At 43.4% G+C, this 16,712-nt stretch overlaps 1 protein-coding gene across 1 annotated transcript in view; it reads right to left on the bottom strand.

The window, feature by feature from the left end:
- Window positions 1-631: 631 nt before the first annotated feature.
- The window catches only part of LOC147727232 (annexin A1-like), a 221,803-nt gene continuing 205,722 nt past the window's right edge, over window positions 632-16,712 (bottom strand). The window contains exons 11-13 of the mRNA XM_086961277.1: window positions 12,250-12,308; window positions 1,301-1,423; window positions 632-877 (exon numbers count right to left, since the gene is read on the bottom strand). Of these exons, the coding sequence (XP_086817403.1) occupies window positions 821-877; window positions 1,301-1,423; window positions 12,250-12,308 (239 nt within the window). The 3' untranslated portion in view covers window positions 632-820. The remainder of the gene's footprint in view (window positions 878-1,300; window positions 1,424-12,249; window positions 12,309-16,712) is intronic.

Here is a 16,712-nt window from a genome sequence, read left to right as displayed (position 1 = left end):
ATAATACACAAAGTGGTGCAAACATAAACAATTTCACTTAAAAAGACATACAATCTAGCCTTGGTTGTGCTTGTTGTTTCTGGCACAACTGCTGTCGATTGGGTCTCGGTCCCTCTACCCAAAATTAAAACCTTGCCAGTGAAGAATTGTGATTTAGTACGCAGGGTGGCTGTCTGTGGAGCACAGGGTTCGAACACTAGCTCCGGTGGCAGCTCAGTTTAGCACAATGTGACTCTGGGCAATAGCTCATTTAACCTCCGCGACAACCCCAAGAGCCTTGAGATCCTTAGGGGTGAGTAGTTTGCGCTTTACAAATACCGGATCTATCTATCCGCCTACATCAGCAATATTCCAATCTCAAAATTACTTTGTGCTGCTATAACATTAATTGCTACGACATTGTTTGACCCACCAATTTAATCGATCATTCTCTCACTAAAGAGGATTCTTTTTTATTTAATTCTAGAAAGCGGTGGAAGAAATATGTAATCAGGCTCATGCCATTTCATTCCTCTCTGTATTATACAAGGTGAGCATGAAATTAATTTTATAACAATACATATTTCCCCTTCTCATTCAGTCTACCGTCTATGAATGGAAACTTTAACACTAGGATAGAAACACGAAATAGTTGCCATTGCAAAATATGTATCTTTATTTCCAATGCTGTTGCCTTTTATAAAGAAAAGAAATCAGGATGAGCTCAATCTTAATGTGTAACACTAATGAAGCAAATACAAAACTTTGGCCATACAGTTGGCTGATTGAATGGAATGTTTGAAAAAAAGAGTTGTGAAGTTAGAGGAATATGATGTAACTTCTAGTCATGTCCAACCAGACCCAGCATACATGTTCCATAATCACCCTTGAGTTCATCCTACAAAAGAAAGCACATTTAACATTAAATTTAGAAATTAATAATACGTGCTATGAACTGTATTTACATGGACACATCCCACTACATTGCGAAAATGTATCTGCCTAATAATGAAGCAATAGTTGAAGAAATACGCATTGTAAATCTATGGAATCTTATGTCTAGAATTATAGACCTTTAGTAATGCACACAACTATTGCTGTGAATATATTTAGTTATTTTAACCGGGATGTGTCTTTCTGTCATACTTCATTAATTTAATAATACAAAAAACACACTGCTAGTTCTGCAGAATATTTTCGAAGCAACTGTTTCTCCTTCCTGTATAATTGCCACTTTTAATTCCTTGCATTTACAAACAACAAATGAATAACAATTACATGCAGGGTCCGTTAGGCTGCTAGATCAGGAAGCATATCATACCATGAATGCCTGGCGTACACTTTTGCCGTAAAACCGCTTGAAAAGGGCTTGGATTTCCTTCATGTCAATTTCAGAGCGAGAGACCATAATTCTATTCAATGCTTTTTCATTAGTTCCAGAGCCCTATGTAAGAAAGGAAAAGAAAATAATGCCCATTTGTATGTGATTGAATGAACTAGATGCGCTTGTGAAGTCATGCTCAATGCTCAGCGTACACTTGGACAAGCCTTGATCTGCCTTATGCATATGTCAAATATCAATATCTCTTCAAGCATCAGCACTTCTCCAAACATCACTTGTTACAAATTATTTCAGCAGTCCAATATATGTACCAGTGAATATGAATATACATCTGTGACTTTTGTTTAGGTCCAAATGTTTGGATTTGGTTCTTTGCAGCACAGTTGATAAACAGGCCTAATACATATAGCACGTTTTGAGTGTGTCCCTTCAATTGTTGGATTACTTCGACCAACCTCTTTCAGACTTGGTCAAAAACATTTTAGCTCAGATTAACAGAGTTTTCATCTCTCACCTAATGCTATTGACTGTTTGACTTTATACCTCCACCTCATTTAACTGTACGTATTGAACTACAGGAAGGATACACAGCGCCTGGATACCCTCCGCCCCAGATTGATTAGCTGCGCTATACAAATATGACTTGATTGATTGATAACTTTCCATCTGTAGCCCTCTGTCTTCCCTGCTGGTTTCCTTCTGTGTGTGTCCTTCTGTTTCCTGACCCTATCCCTCTACCCATGCACTTCTCACTAACCCCTTTCCACATGCCACCCTCTCGTGTTACTCCTCCCTTCTTTTTCTTTTCTGTGCGTTTTTGTTTATCTCCATCCATCTGCAACCCTCTTGCAAACATCTCCCTTTCCCCATGTGCTCCTCATTAGCACCAAACCTGCCCACGCCCTTCTTAGCTTCCTCCCTCCCCCTTGCTCTGATCTGGACTAGCTCATTTTGTCCTTGCGAAAGTATAGGGTGAAAGCTCTTTTTTAGTCTCCACAATTAGAAAGTATAGTAAAGTTAAATAGGTTGATGTTTAAATATGATTTAGAACTTGAGTTAGGCCCACTTATTTGAATCAATTTAAATACTTTTATAGAACCTTGATTATTGACATAAATGTTCAAATAAGGTAACAACAATATCTAGACCAGATTACAAACTCAGACATTGATATGGAGAATAATTGTATCTTTTCTTTCATTTCTTTATTAATGTTTTCACATCAGCATAATTGTTATCAGCATGTTTAGAATTTGAATATAATATTTTAATAATTGTATATCCGAAACGTGTTTCACCCCTTATGGCATGTAAGTTTAGGGCTTTCTCAAGGACTTTGCATCAGTCCTTCAAGAAACAGTTTGTATTGTGGCAAAATCTTTGCAGTCTGAGTTTCTGATGTTGTTCGAAGTGGCAGAATGTTATGTTTTATCTCCATGCGGGCTCTGCATCAGCATGTTGAATGTGTTACAACTTGCTGCATTTGTGCAGGGAAAATTCCGCACTTGTCATTTGGAGCTTGTCCAGATGAGATGATAGCAGTGGCTTATTAAAAGAAAACTTTACTAATGTTACACTACAAATACGTTACGTGATGACGTAGCGTGCGAGGCGGCCATTTCCCGATCGCACTACACAGCGTGAGTCGAGAGAAAACCCCTGAGGGTATCGGATGTCCTGGCGCTCTACCACTTGGAAAGTATAATTAAAGAAACGTTCTGCACTTACCACTGGCTCCAGATCTTTTGTGTGGGGGGGCTAAGATAGAATCATTACAACTGTCACTGCCAAAACACTCGGTCGGTGAGTTAAATGTTTGATGGGTATGGTTGCTGGGCGTTGACCGGTGCTGACCATGTCCTGCGCATGTGTGGATTCTCACAACTAGCTATGGCCATGTTAGAAGTGCATTGTTGGTTGGCCTTGCACATCATGGAAACAGTGAGTCCACTCCAGGATGAATGTTGCAGTTGAAGTTTATTGATGTAAACAGGTGCTGTGCAGCAGCCGGCTAAAACACTCTCAGTTCAAGTAACTTTCACCTTTCAAAGCCTAACATTCCAAACAGAATGCCAGTGGCTAGGACATCATGGCTCAAGCATTCTCAACATTGAAAGGAAAACACTACACATGTCCAATGTACTCTGAATGAAAGAAAGCATAGCTACACACGGCATGTTCCTGCCATTTTGGGTGGCTGGGAAGATACACATTCAAATCTAAGGGTACTGTGGTTCCATTGCAGCCCGCATTTCCGTATTGGTTTTGGTAGAATTCAAGTGCAATAATTCACGGTGACAGGCACACCTGTGCTTGTCTATTCTATTTTATTACTGTGACAGGCACACTTTTAGCAGTGACAGGCACACCTGTGCTTCTCTATCCTAATGTATTACACTGACAGGCACACTTTTAACCTTGACTGCTGGCTATGGGGACTACGCTTCGGTCAAGTCACTTTGAATATTGTCTGCAGTTGGTGTTATTTACATTATTTTCAAGAAAGGCTGCCACAGTGTATATGTGTGTATAACAGGGAAATACACACCTATTTTACTACTACAGATACAAAACATGGCATGCTAGGAATCCATACAGTGACACCCACACCAGTTTGAAAAATTACACAAGGATAATACTGACATTCAGATCAAAGCAGCCTGGCCCATTATTGATAAAGGTAAATTGGTCCATTTAGCCAACAAACCCTTGATCTTATTGATTAGAGGGATGTAGGTTAGGGAATATAAATCATTAACATTTTCAGAGACATATATCCCTAAATATATCTTTGGTCTTGAGTTTATTAAAGGATACAACTCAACAAGTAAAGTGTCTAGTGCACAGTTACATTATAAAACCCCTGTTTTTAATTCATTTATCTTATAACCACAGAGTTGTTGATATTCTTGAAAGATTTCAAACACCTGCTTTTGGTTTTCTATACTGGGTTTTAAAAATAATTGAATGCCATCAGCATATAATATAATATTGTCCATTCCCCTTAGGGGCAGGTATTCATACTCATTGTTTCAAATAGGTATAGCGAATGGCTCAATGAAAAGGGAAAATAATATATGCTACTGAAGACATCCTTGCCTCATACCACTGCTCACCTTACAGACACCAATATTATGAGAGTTAATGATAATGTGCACCTTAGATCCTTTATATAGATGTAACAATATTTGAATTAAACTGGAAGGAAATCCGAATCTGTTAAGAATAATGAAAATACTTTCTCAGCACACTTAATCAAAACCCTTTTCTACATCTATTAGCATTACTGAGCCAGTACTTTATTCTCAAAGAAGTAATCCAAGCCTCAATCAAAAAGTTTGTATTTAAGATAGCTGTCAACCTGGCATGAAGCCACTTTGATCTGAATGAATGACAGAACCTAATATCCTACTCATGCGGTTAGCTAAAATCTTAGTAAAAATCTTATAAACAACATTTAAAAGACTCATAGGCCTGTTTGAATTGAAATTATGCTTATCCTTATTCTTCTTCATAAAGCTAACCACCACTGCAAAGCAAATTAATGCTGGGACTTCTCTGCCTTCCAAAATGTGATTAGCTATTTTTAAAGCAGAGGATTTAAAACTGATGCTAACTTTTTATGCAGTTCTGAAGGGATACCATCTTCTCCACAAGTCCTACCATTAGCCAACATTGTTACTACAGCCTCGATCTCATCAAGGGGGATTTGACCTATGAAGGATTGGGCTTGGCATGATTGCACTTGGGGATTGTGAGCTTGTTAAAGAAACCCCTAAGTCACAAAGCATCCAAGTCTTGCTGCGCAGCATATATTGCTTCATAATGCTTATAAGATCTATCCTGGTTTGTGCCGGGTCCATTATAGATACTTTTGTTTCTTCATCTATAAGGGATGTAATCCTGTATTGTGCTTAGCGTTTTCTTAATTGCTTCACAAGAAAAGTACCTGCAAATTCACTCGCCTCGTATACCTTTTGTAGATATGCTGAGCTTGTGATGTGTCCTCTGGTATAGTAGTATTCTTGCATACTCATTCTCGCTTGATTAAATGCTGATTTATTGGATGCAGTTTTATTACGTGTATATTATACTGATGCCCTATGCAGATCAGTCTCTGAGTATGTCCTATCTAGACTTAAACGTTTCCTCTATGTGATGTCTTTAGATATTATATAACCCGTATAGTTGCTTTTAATGCCTCCCAGGTATTTTTGACACTAGAAGTATTAGTATTAATTTGGAAGTAACTCATTATTTCACTTTGTTTATCTTTGCACCACTCTACAGAAAAAGCTAAAAAAGCCAAACCTGTCTTTGACTTTGTCAATGCTTTTTCTTTCATTTCTACTAGTAAGAGTTTAATATGACCGCAACAACTGCATTCTAAGACCAAGGCTTTGCTAAAAAGCCCTACATTCAAGAACCTCACTTCTGTGGAATAATCTCTGCCAATTATAAAAATATACTTTATGATTACTGGTACTGGTGGATATTGTAAATAGAATTGTCTAAAAAGGCAGAATTTATATTCGGCCTGTGGCAGAATGAGCACGGATTAAATTGTACAAAACTACCCTTGTCACAAAACATTTTAAAGGAATAAAAATATTTTGAACTGCTAAGGAAACGAGACAGCATTTTTTTATTTGGCAAAACATGTCGGCAGTTGTGGCGAGTGCCCCTTCTTTCTTTGTGGATCCAATAATTATTCCAATAGAAAATGGACAGCTAAAGACTTCTCCACCTCACACAAATGGGGCCTCATTTATGGGGGATTGTCATAGGGCAGCATCGCAAGTCTTCGGGCTGCACTGTCATATGCCAATTTGAAAGGGCAGGAATGCAACATATATATGACATACAGTGCCTGCCTGTCCATTCTCCCTGCACTGGCGCACAATTTGCTGCCTAGCGCTCACTCAGGCACCCTTACACCATGGTGCAAGGGTGTCTGCATTGCATGCAGGATTGTTTATGTGCAGGTAATATGTTTTTATCTAGGAACCTGAATCAATATTGCTATTTTATGCCCTTGTACGGCTATAATCAATAATATCCCTATAATAGCATAAGAATCAGATCCATATTTAAGTAAATAGCCCTTGCAGTCCAAGGCACGGCAAAAGCTACTTCCTTTGATTCCTAGAAAGCACAACGAGTTCTTTCGACACACCAGACCTCCAGCAACCTGGGAAATCCCCATTTGCTTTGTTGTGATTTGTAATAGAACTCCTGCGAGCACTGTAAGAACGGCCAGTTCTTAGTGACATCTTTATTGATGTCTTATGTCCAAACCTTACGTAAAACTCAGCACCTTTCAGGTATAAATATACCAACGTTGCCTTAAGCAAAACACACGGTGGTGGTTTTGGAGCAGAGCAGCTATCTACTTGCCCGAGAGCCCAGCTGATGCGAGAGCCCACGGACGCTGCCCCTCCTCTTTGACGCGCTGAGAAAGACGCTGTCTTTTCTCCTGCCGAGAAAATCCAGCTCCGGCATTTCCAGCCTACCCTTGCGGGTTGCTGGGATATCAAGTCCTGAGGAAAGAGATACCAGACCTCCTACATTCTATTCCCAAGGTACAGTGCTGACTAAACCCTTAAAGAGAATTCTTGAATCAGATTCTTGGCAAAACCAACTTAACTTAAACTGCTACTTACTTACTCCATCCCACGTATTTGGCTTAGGTCAGGTACACCGGGGTAGGCGTATTTTAGAAGCACCAGTTGAGCACGTTAGTCAACGTATATATGTATGTATATATTTTATCCATTTTAAAGTATCTTATGGCTAAGAAACCATAACAACGCTTGTACAGTATTATTTCATATTAGTCCTTTTACTGTACGTACTTTACTTTACATTAAGTATTGCAATTGTGGCAATTCATTTCTCTTGCATGAGAAGAAAGACTGCTCAATAAATAATACCTTTTATTGAAAATGCCCTTCTCTCTTCTCTGCACTCTGGTGAAACTAAGAACGCACAACTGACTAAGTGAAATAGCTGTCTATTGTTTTCACACGACTCTAGAGATTTACTCTTATTCTGAGGGAGCAAAGTTGTCATGTTATATGGTTGTCAGAAGCTAATCCCTTCTTGTCGATCCAGGGAGGTTAAACTCCTCCTCGTTTATTCGAGAAAGCTTCTAGTGACCTCTGAGCTAGCTGGCAAACCTTAAGTCTAATATAGTCAGTAGAGACCTAGTCGACCTCAGTCTTACGTCTACACTGCTGAATATATTATTCCAATGCGCAGAGCCTATTGGGAATATGGGAACTACACTACACAGGAAGAGGCACCATCCTGCACGAAAACATTTCAGACAGGCGTTTTCCTCTTTCTATGAAAGTGGAAAAAACAAGAGATAAAAATATTTCTCCTCATTACCCTTGCTCTGGGAAGGCGTATGGTTTTGGCATTGCACCAGATTTACATGATTAGGTAAATCTGGGGCAGTATCAATATCAATAGGTGTTGCAATGGAAAACTAACCACAACACCCAAAGAACTACTCCCTGGAGTAGAGTAAGGCAACGCAGTGAGCTACAAAAAAACATAATAATCTAAAATCATCATTCCACTTCACAAAACCCATCCCTCATCACTGAACAAAGACACAGGGCCTTATTTATAGTTTGGTGGGTGGTCCATCATCCACCAAGGTTGCAGAGGCCTTTACCTCCACCACTTGTGGACTACTGGCCACTATATTTAGAGATATCCACCACCTTGGTAGAGTTCTCTGTTCTTCATGAGGTACTGACAATTTGGTGATGTTTCCCAAGGGCCTAAACTTTGCTGACCGGCCACCATGTTTCATCTGGAAGCTCAGCATAATTTATTTGTTTTATAAGAAAACAAACTCCCACAGTGTGAGTTTTTTTTAGTAAAACAAAATACTTTGTCCCAGGACATGGGGGGCATTTTAATGTATTTCTGTTTTGGACCACGATGATTTTCCTGGCTGTCCTGAAGAGAAAATATGTACATTAGACCATCCTCATTAAATAGGGCAAATGGTCTGATGTTCCAATGCCAACGGCCTAAACTCCTTCAGGCTGTCCATGTAAGGTTTCTGGCAGTGGAAACAGAAGGAGCATTGCTGGCAGAAGCATGAGTGTCTGCATGACAGTAAATAGAGATAGAGTACAAGTACTCTGCCATATGTGCATGTGTTTGATGTGAGTACCCTGTGAGACCACTATGAACCAAACTCAAATTCAGAAGCATCATTCCTTAAGAAATACCTTTCTGGATCAACTTGATAAATCCCTCACTCTTGCAAGAGGTTGCATTAGTCTGACTTAAATAAGTCAGATCACTTATTTGCTTGAAACACTGGTTTGGACCTGTCATTGGTGTTTGACAAGGTAAATTGTCTCCTTCTACCAAAAATTCACAAATGGAAGAAACTGAACAAAATGTGTGGTTCAAAAATTCTTTGCATCACACTTCACCAGTACATATAAGCATAAACATTGCAAAACCCATCTCACATCCTGCCTCTAACATTGAGTACCTGAAGGACCATCCATACTGATAGCATTCTAACCGGTACTTGGATGCTTCCTGCTCTCTTTTAAAACCTTTTAAAGTCTCCTACTACTGCTTTGCTGATGAAATTCAGCTTGGTTCGCTGGATGATACCCCACCACCTCCAATAAACTCCAGTGAAAACACAACTATCGTGATCTCTTCTTCCAAATGTGCAACAGTTGTAAAGAGCTGGCCTAGCACCGTTAACCCACTGTAAAAAAAGTTTAAAAAAATCTTTATTGCATGATTAATTAAAATCTTTGCAAAATAGTACGTTTAAATTAGGTCACATGTACCAATACATTTTTTAAAAGAACCTCAATGTACATTACAATAAGAGCAGTTCATTGTACATCACAAGTTTTATCGAACAGTTGGCTAGGATAAAAGCAGATATAAAACTCCTGGTTTAACTGTTATAATTATTGTTTATGTCCGTAGTGCAGTGCCCTGCATTGTGATCCCGTGTTTTTTTATTGCGATTTCCAGTTAGAACCATAGCTTGAGAGTTGCGGCTTCTACTTTTTAAAACCAGATCTCTGTGTTTGATCTGTTATGTTACAGTTAAAATTGACCCACTGGAAAACAGTCCATCCCTTTTTAAATGTGCCAGATGCTACACCTTCATGTTAGATAAAAATCTAAATCTCCACGTTCACATTAATCCTTCAGCTGAGCATACAAAGTTTTGAGCTATACTGGCTTTTAGAACAAAACCCTTCCTTCCTGATGTTAAATGAAACAGGTTGTCCAATTTCTGTAGCCCTTTCTGATACAGAGAAAGTGCCGCGCATGTCGCGTTAGGGTATTGCAGTTTAAGTTAAGTTCCTGCAATACCGCATGAGAGGTAATTTGTTGTGCAAACAAGATGAAGAGACAGCTAAGATGGTTATCTCTATTTCTCTGCTTTGTTTTGGATGGCTCTACTCTTTTTAATTAGCCATCAGACAGTAATACCTCGTGTCAGCCAGTTCTGTTGTTTAAAATAGCCGGAAGAGCTCTGTTGACACATGGGCAAGCTTACATAAGCACCTGAGAAGAGAGACTCTTACCCGATGAGGGCTGAAAGTTTCTACAACTATGTTGCAACTGCTGGTAAGACATTTGAGGCCAAGTAGATGGGGTGGCTTAACACTTGCTGACTGTAGAGCATGCGTGGTAAAATAAATCCAATACAGGTATAGAGTAGAACATGGTAATACCTTACTTATTGGATTCTGTAAGTAACACTGGGGCATATGTACAAGCCCCTATCGCCACCACAATGTCACCTACAGTGAAGTTGTGGTGGCGATAGGGGCAGCACCATATGTACAAGGTAACGTTGCCTTGTACATAATGCCCCCTTTCACGCTATGGTTAGCGTGAAAGGGGTTGGTAGTGGGTGTTGCAGTGGGTGTTCCACCGCAACAGCCATTTATTTTGATGCTGGCCCCTATGTACAAGGGTGGCGTACATAGGAGGCGGCGTCAAAATTAAGGACAGGTAAAAACTGGTCATAAGATGGCGAAATTGGGACAAATTATTATTTCTTCTCGTTTTTTATTTTTCCATGTGTACTGCCTTCTGCAGTACACATGGAAAAAGCAAAATTCCATTGTTTGTTTATGAACAGGAAGGTGTCCGCTCCTGTACATAAACACACTTTTAAAAAATGTGCCATTTTGTCACTATCATGTGTGCTGCATGAAGCAGCACGCATGAAAGTGAGAGAATGGCATTTCTACAATTGTTTATGTGCAGGAAGAGACACCTTCCTAGATATAAACAATCCTCCCCTGCACGCAGACACTCTTGCACTCTGGTGCAAGGATGCCTGCATTGGAGCTAAGTTGCTAAACTTAGCGCAGGGGGAAACACAAGGCTGCACTACATTCTTGTAAATATGGTGCAGCCTTGCATTTCAGAAGTAGAGGGGAGAGGCGTTAAGCCAGGAAGGCTAACACCTCTCTCCTCCACTTCCTTGTACATATCCCCCACTTTGTTTGCTAAAAGCTGCTCTAGATGCAACTTCTGGACTGGACACTGGCTCTAAAGAGTTCAACCACATTATCCCAAACATAAACCACTGAAATGGTCCTACATAGAGGCCAGGAATATTCTAACCTAGAACATACTATTCATAAAGGTTTCCATACTGTTACTCCTAATTAACAAGCACAGAAACTCTAATGTTATCAAATGGACAAGGACCACTAAGGAGCTCAGACACCTTTAGCCATAAATTCCCAACATGTTGAAAGAAAATATCTTAGAAACGTATGCAGTCTTTCTCTGGGAGTGCACCCAAGATTAGGAACTCCATATTTTCTGCTAAAGAAAACACTGCTAAAAATTCTTTAGAACAGAGAAAAAAGGACAATCCTTTCATCTGTGGATTCTTCACAGTAATACTCAAAAAATGTTTTATAATATGTCTCAAATGAGTCACTCCCCGCTGGCCCTGCACTGCGACTGCAGAAATTAACGTCATTATTTCTAGGTATTGCTGGTTAACTTTACTTCTTTTGTTTTCTGTTGAATTGCATCCCCTCCTCTAGGCCCTGAATAAAATTAGGCAAGTGTTTTATGACCCCTAATCTCCCCATGGCGCTGGGGTTGGACTTATGAGTCGGGTCGTATTTACCACATTCATTATTTACGGGGGGCTTTAATTGTTTCTCCTTTCATTAAAATTAGGCAGGTCAAACCTGCCAGAATTTAACAGAGGAAGATTTAGAGTATTTAAGGTACTGAGCAGATTGTGGCACATTGAGCAGCAACATCTGAATGCTATTCCCCAGAAACTCTTAATAGGTGCTGGATATCTCACTTGATAACTTATGTACTCTAAAGAATGGGGTTCTATTCCACAAACCCGGAATAATGGCACATTATCTATTTCATGTCCCTATGTATATAGATTTTTGTTCACATTGCAATTATATTCACATATATTTCTAGTAATTCTGGTATCCTGTAACTACTGGTTATTTTAATCAGGAATACTATGTGTGAGCCAATTTGTCATCGGTTGGGTGCTCTTTTAACTGAATGGTTCTAGTCCAGGCAATATGCAGCACAATAAAACTTGCATGACAAAACCACTGTTTACTGTTTCCAATACAGTATGTTTAATGACAAAGCATAGACACAGAACTCTCCAAATAACCTTCAAGTTTCTTCTTTTGCCCTAGTGTAGAAATTAAACCTCTTGAATGCTAGTTTTTGTTAAATACCATATTGTTTAAAACAGGACGAAATGTTATTGCATAAACCATATGTGCAGTAGCGAAGATTACAATAAGGTATTTACTACCATTTTTGAGAAAGAAGAGGATTTCTAACCTCTCTTGGAACAATGTTTTTTCTAACATTATATTCAGGACCCGTTTGCTGTACTGTACCTTCATGGCGTTGAAAAGCTTTTCTGCAAAATAAGCAGGTTTGCTAGCAGCACACTTAACTGTAGAATGAAAAAAACATGCAATTAGTAGATATCACCCACCAACTCATTAGGTGAGTTCTGTGAAATTAATATGGGCATGTGGTTAATACAATATATATAGATGAAATTAAAAACAAATGTTCACATGGGCCCTATCTTTTTTTCCACTCCTGAATGCTGCTAGGTGTACAACAAATGCATTTGTAGTTAGAAATGCCAAGTTATAATTTACAAATTCAGGATGAGTGACATTTTTGTAAACGCAAATTGCATTTATGACAATAGATAATCAATCATTATGTTTTACGGTTGGGGTCGCAGCAAGGAATGGCAGTGGGTCTCTATTGGAAAAGTGATTAATGTTATCAAACTTATTTCCCTGTGTTTATTCACAATCATTTCCAAATAAAAAAATAATTTTAACACTAACAACTGCTTTCATAATGGTTAGCAAAAGTGTGAAAAAATAGTTTGAAAACTCCTGACGCAATCCCATATTTAGTGAGAGGGCAGAATTATAGAGCATAGCTGCCTTGTAGATAAAAATTAGGGGTGGGGGGCGTGGCCAAGATGGCGGCGGAGTAGGACGCTCTTCCGAGCCGCTCCGGCGTCGATCCGACAAAGCATCTTACAGCACGGTCCTGAGGGAGTGATTTCGCTTAAAAAAGTGTTGCGGAAGTCCCCCTGGCATAGCGGAGTGGTTTGGTGCCGTCGGTGGAGCGGAGAGGCTTCAGGGTCGACCACGAGACCGACTGAGCTCTGAGGCCTGCACGACCCCGGTCTCTCTTAGGTCCTGGCGGCCGATATCGAAAGAGGGCGGGCCCCCCCCCTGAGATCGGGCCCCCTGAGATCCCGCCCGGGAGCACCAGCGCTGATTGACGGTGGAGAACCGCACCGTGTCGGTGGAGCGGCCGATCTAGCTTCCGATGTGGCTCGGAGTGCTCGGCGCTTCTGACCTGTGGCGTGGAGCGAGCCCACGAGGCGTTGAGGCGGAGGTTCACGGCGCCTGGCAGTGTTCATCAAGAGGAGGCCCGAGACGCCCGGGCGCCGGAGGCTGTGAGGACTCGGCAACAGGTGTGGCCCCGAGCGTGACTGGTGGTGGAGAGGGGTGCCAGATCGGCGGCGGTGCCCGGTGAGCCCCGGCGAGGGCGGATTGCGTGTGAAGAGGACGCGGCCTACGGGATAGCGGCGGCGTTCACAGGGTTTCAGGCCGGCCATGCTCTTGTGCATCATCCTAGACGCCTGTGGAGCCTACGAGCACGAGTGGAACAAAGGCCTGGGCCGCTGTGTGGGCCGTGTGCGTGTTCGGAAGTACTACGGCCTATAGCTCGAGGCTTGAACATTGGGATCGAGGGCCTCGGCTCTGGACTGGAACGAGCGGCAGGGCCCACCATCTTGTTTAGCCTCGTGGCGCCTGGGAGGAGTGCTGCTCGCCGCCATGTCTAAAACGCTGCGCAAAGGGCACCCGGGGAAGGATGGCGCTTCGAAGTCCTCCCAGCAGCCGGCATCTCCAGGGGCTAGTGGCTCGTCGAAGCAGTCGGACGATGAGGCGCCGGTGACGAAGGCTTTTATGTCCGAACACTTTGCCTCCATTAAGGAAGACATCTCCGAGCTCCGCGCACAATTGGCGTCCGATCTACGGGACGTGCGGAGGGACGTGGATGGTATGGGCGAGAGGGTGGCGACTCTGGAGGACCATGATTTAAGTATGGCCAACGACGTGCACCTACTGCAGCAGGATATCATCCGCCTTACCGAACAGAACCTGGACTTGCAGACGCACACGGAGGACCTAGAAAATCATTCCCGCAGGAACAACATCCGCATCCGAGCTGTGCCATGGGATGGTGAGGCGGGCGATCTGCGTGGCTATGTTCAAGAGTTGTTCCTCCAGATATTGGATGTGGAGGATGTGCGGGAAATTCAGATGGACCGAGTACATAGAGTGGGGTTGCCTAGACGAGGGGGGGGGCCCCCTCCTGACATTCTCGTCTGTGTCCATGACTTTCAGGTGAAAGAGCGCATCCTTCGCAAAGCCAGGGCCATCACGTCGTTGCAGTTCAGGGACCACCACCCTCAGCTGTATCAGGATTTAGCGGCCTCCACGCTACGGAAATGGAGGGAGTTCCGTCCAGTGACTGCCTTTTTGAGGGAGCGTGGCATCGCTTACTCCTGGGGACACCCTTTCAGAATCATCTTCCGGTGGCAGAACCGGCTCGCACAGATTCGCTCACTTCAGGTGGCGAAGGACCTCTTGGGCCTGGAGGATGTGCCGCCCTCGCAGGGAGCAGCCGCTTCCCCATCTCGGAGGCGCCACCGCTCGTCTTCTTGGCACAGGGTGGGCGCTTCCCCTGACCGGCGGCGACCGGATTGCACTACCAGCTTGCAGGAACGGGGCAATGCGGTGGCATCGGTGGCTTCGGCTACCTTGGCTGATACGCAGCAAAGCTCCGGAGCAGCGTGACCCTCGTCTTTAGGATGGATCGATGCCGGAGGGGTTCCGGCCTCCTGGTCTGGGGGTATGGATGTACTTTTGGAGGAGACACCCTTGACCGTGGCCGTGGGGGCTACCGTGTTGGTCCCCCTGACCCACTTCCGGACTGGAAGGCCCCTCGCAAACTTTGGACTTCTGGACACGATGAGTACTCTATTTGAATTCACAGTTTTGACTCTGTTCTTGCTATTGGTTTTTTTCCAAAGGGGGGGGGTTGGGAGTTGGGGGGTTTGGGTTGTTGGGGGGGGTCCCATGACGGTGGGGAGGGGGGACTGCTGAATGAATGGTTGCTGGTGTGTGCGGTGGCTTTGGATCGGTGTGGGCAAGCTGGTGCTGTGGATAGGATTACTGTGGATGTGTGGCGAGCTTTGGGTTCTGATGGTGGGAGAGTAGCGGACCCTTTGGAAGTTCCTTGGATCGGAGGTCGTCTATCTCCGGGGGTGGGGACTCTCAGGGTGACAGTAGAGAGTTTTGGGATCCATTTCTATTATGCCGATTAGCATAGGGACTTGGAACGTTAAAGGGATGAATTCGCCACAGAAGAGGCAGAAGGTGTGGAAATATGTGGTGGATCATCATCTTGACGTAGTGGGGTTGCAAGAAACCCATCTGGCACGGAAAGATGAGATGCGGCTGCGGCATAGGGCTTATCCCATTATCTATAGGTCTTCCGCTGTCACGAAACATAGGTGGGTGGCTCTCCTTTTCCGAGCTGCGCTTCACTGTCAACCTGTGGAGGTGCGTAACGATAAGGACGGCCGTTGGCTGATGGTCAAAGGGCTTATTCAGGGCCGGTTGTGCACTTTTGTGGTGGTGTATTTACCCAACGCAGGTCAGAATAAGTTTTTACAGGATTTGTTACTGAAGATTGGAGACTTTGCGGAGGGCCATCTGTTTTTGCTGGAGGATTTTAATCTGGTATGGGACAAGGATATGGACAGCTCAGGGGGGCATAGGGCGGGCACAGGGGCAGTTTTATGCTTCAACACAGCGGGAGGTGGGGGAGCTGGGGCTGGTTGATGGCTGGCGTTTTTTCCACCCTACTACAAAGGATTACACGTTCATCTCCCACGTGCATCATTCCTATTCCCGTTTGGACGCCATCTTTCTTAGCCGATCACTACGCGGGGACGTGGTAGATGCCGCCATTCTTCCGATATCCATTTCGGACCATAGTCTGTTGGTGCTTAGCCTTCGCTGGTCGCCGCCCGGTGCGTCGCATCGGAAGTGGTACTTCCCGGCGTCGGTGATCAGGGACGATACGTCCAATAAAGCTTTGCGACTTGCCATTAGAGAATTCTTTGACCTTAACCCCCCCGTCGGACACCTCGCTATCGAACACGTGGGACGCCTTTAAAGCTACGATCAGGGGCACGTGTCTGGGACTCAATTCGCAGCTTAACACCTTGCGGAGGAAGGAACGTGGGGCCCTGGAAACTGAGGTGGTCGAGCTCGAACGTGCTCATAAACTCAACCCCTCGAGGGTGACCCTCCATCCGCTGACAGCGGTGAGGGGCAAACTAAAGGCGCACTACGCCAATAGGGCCGAGCTTACGCTCTTGAGACTGGGACGACAATCCTATTCATGCGGTAACAAGGTGGGCAGGCACTTGGCGGGCAGCTGCGGGATAGGAGAGAGCGGGAATATATAGGAGGGATCAGAGACGCTGCAGGTGTGTTACAACATCGGTACGGAACAAAGGCGGACATTTTTGGACGCTTTTACGCCGAGTTGTATACGGGTGATAACTTGGACGCGGAAACACAAAGAGAGTTCCTGCGGCGTTTGCCTTTACCTCGAGTATCTAGAGAATGGAACGAATTATTGGAGGCGCCAATTTCTAGAGAGGAGGTTCTCTCCGCTATCAAAAACTTGAAGTTACACAAGGCCCCGGGTCCGGATGGTTACACCGCGGTCTTTTATAAGA

Source organism: Lissotriton vulgaris, chromosome 3_1 (assembly GCF_964263255.1).
Source record: "Lissotriton vulgaris chromosome 3_1, aLisVul1.2, whole genome shotgun sequence".
Lineage (NCBI taxonomy): Eukaryota > Metazoa > Chordata > Amphibia > Caudata > Salamandridae > Lissotriton > Lissotriton vulgaris.
This window is presented reverse-complemented; position numbering and strand designations above follow the sequence as displayed.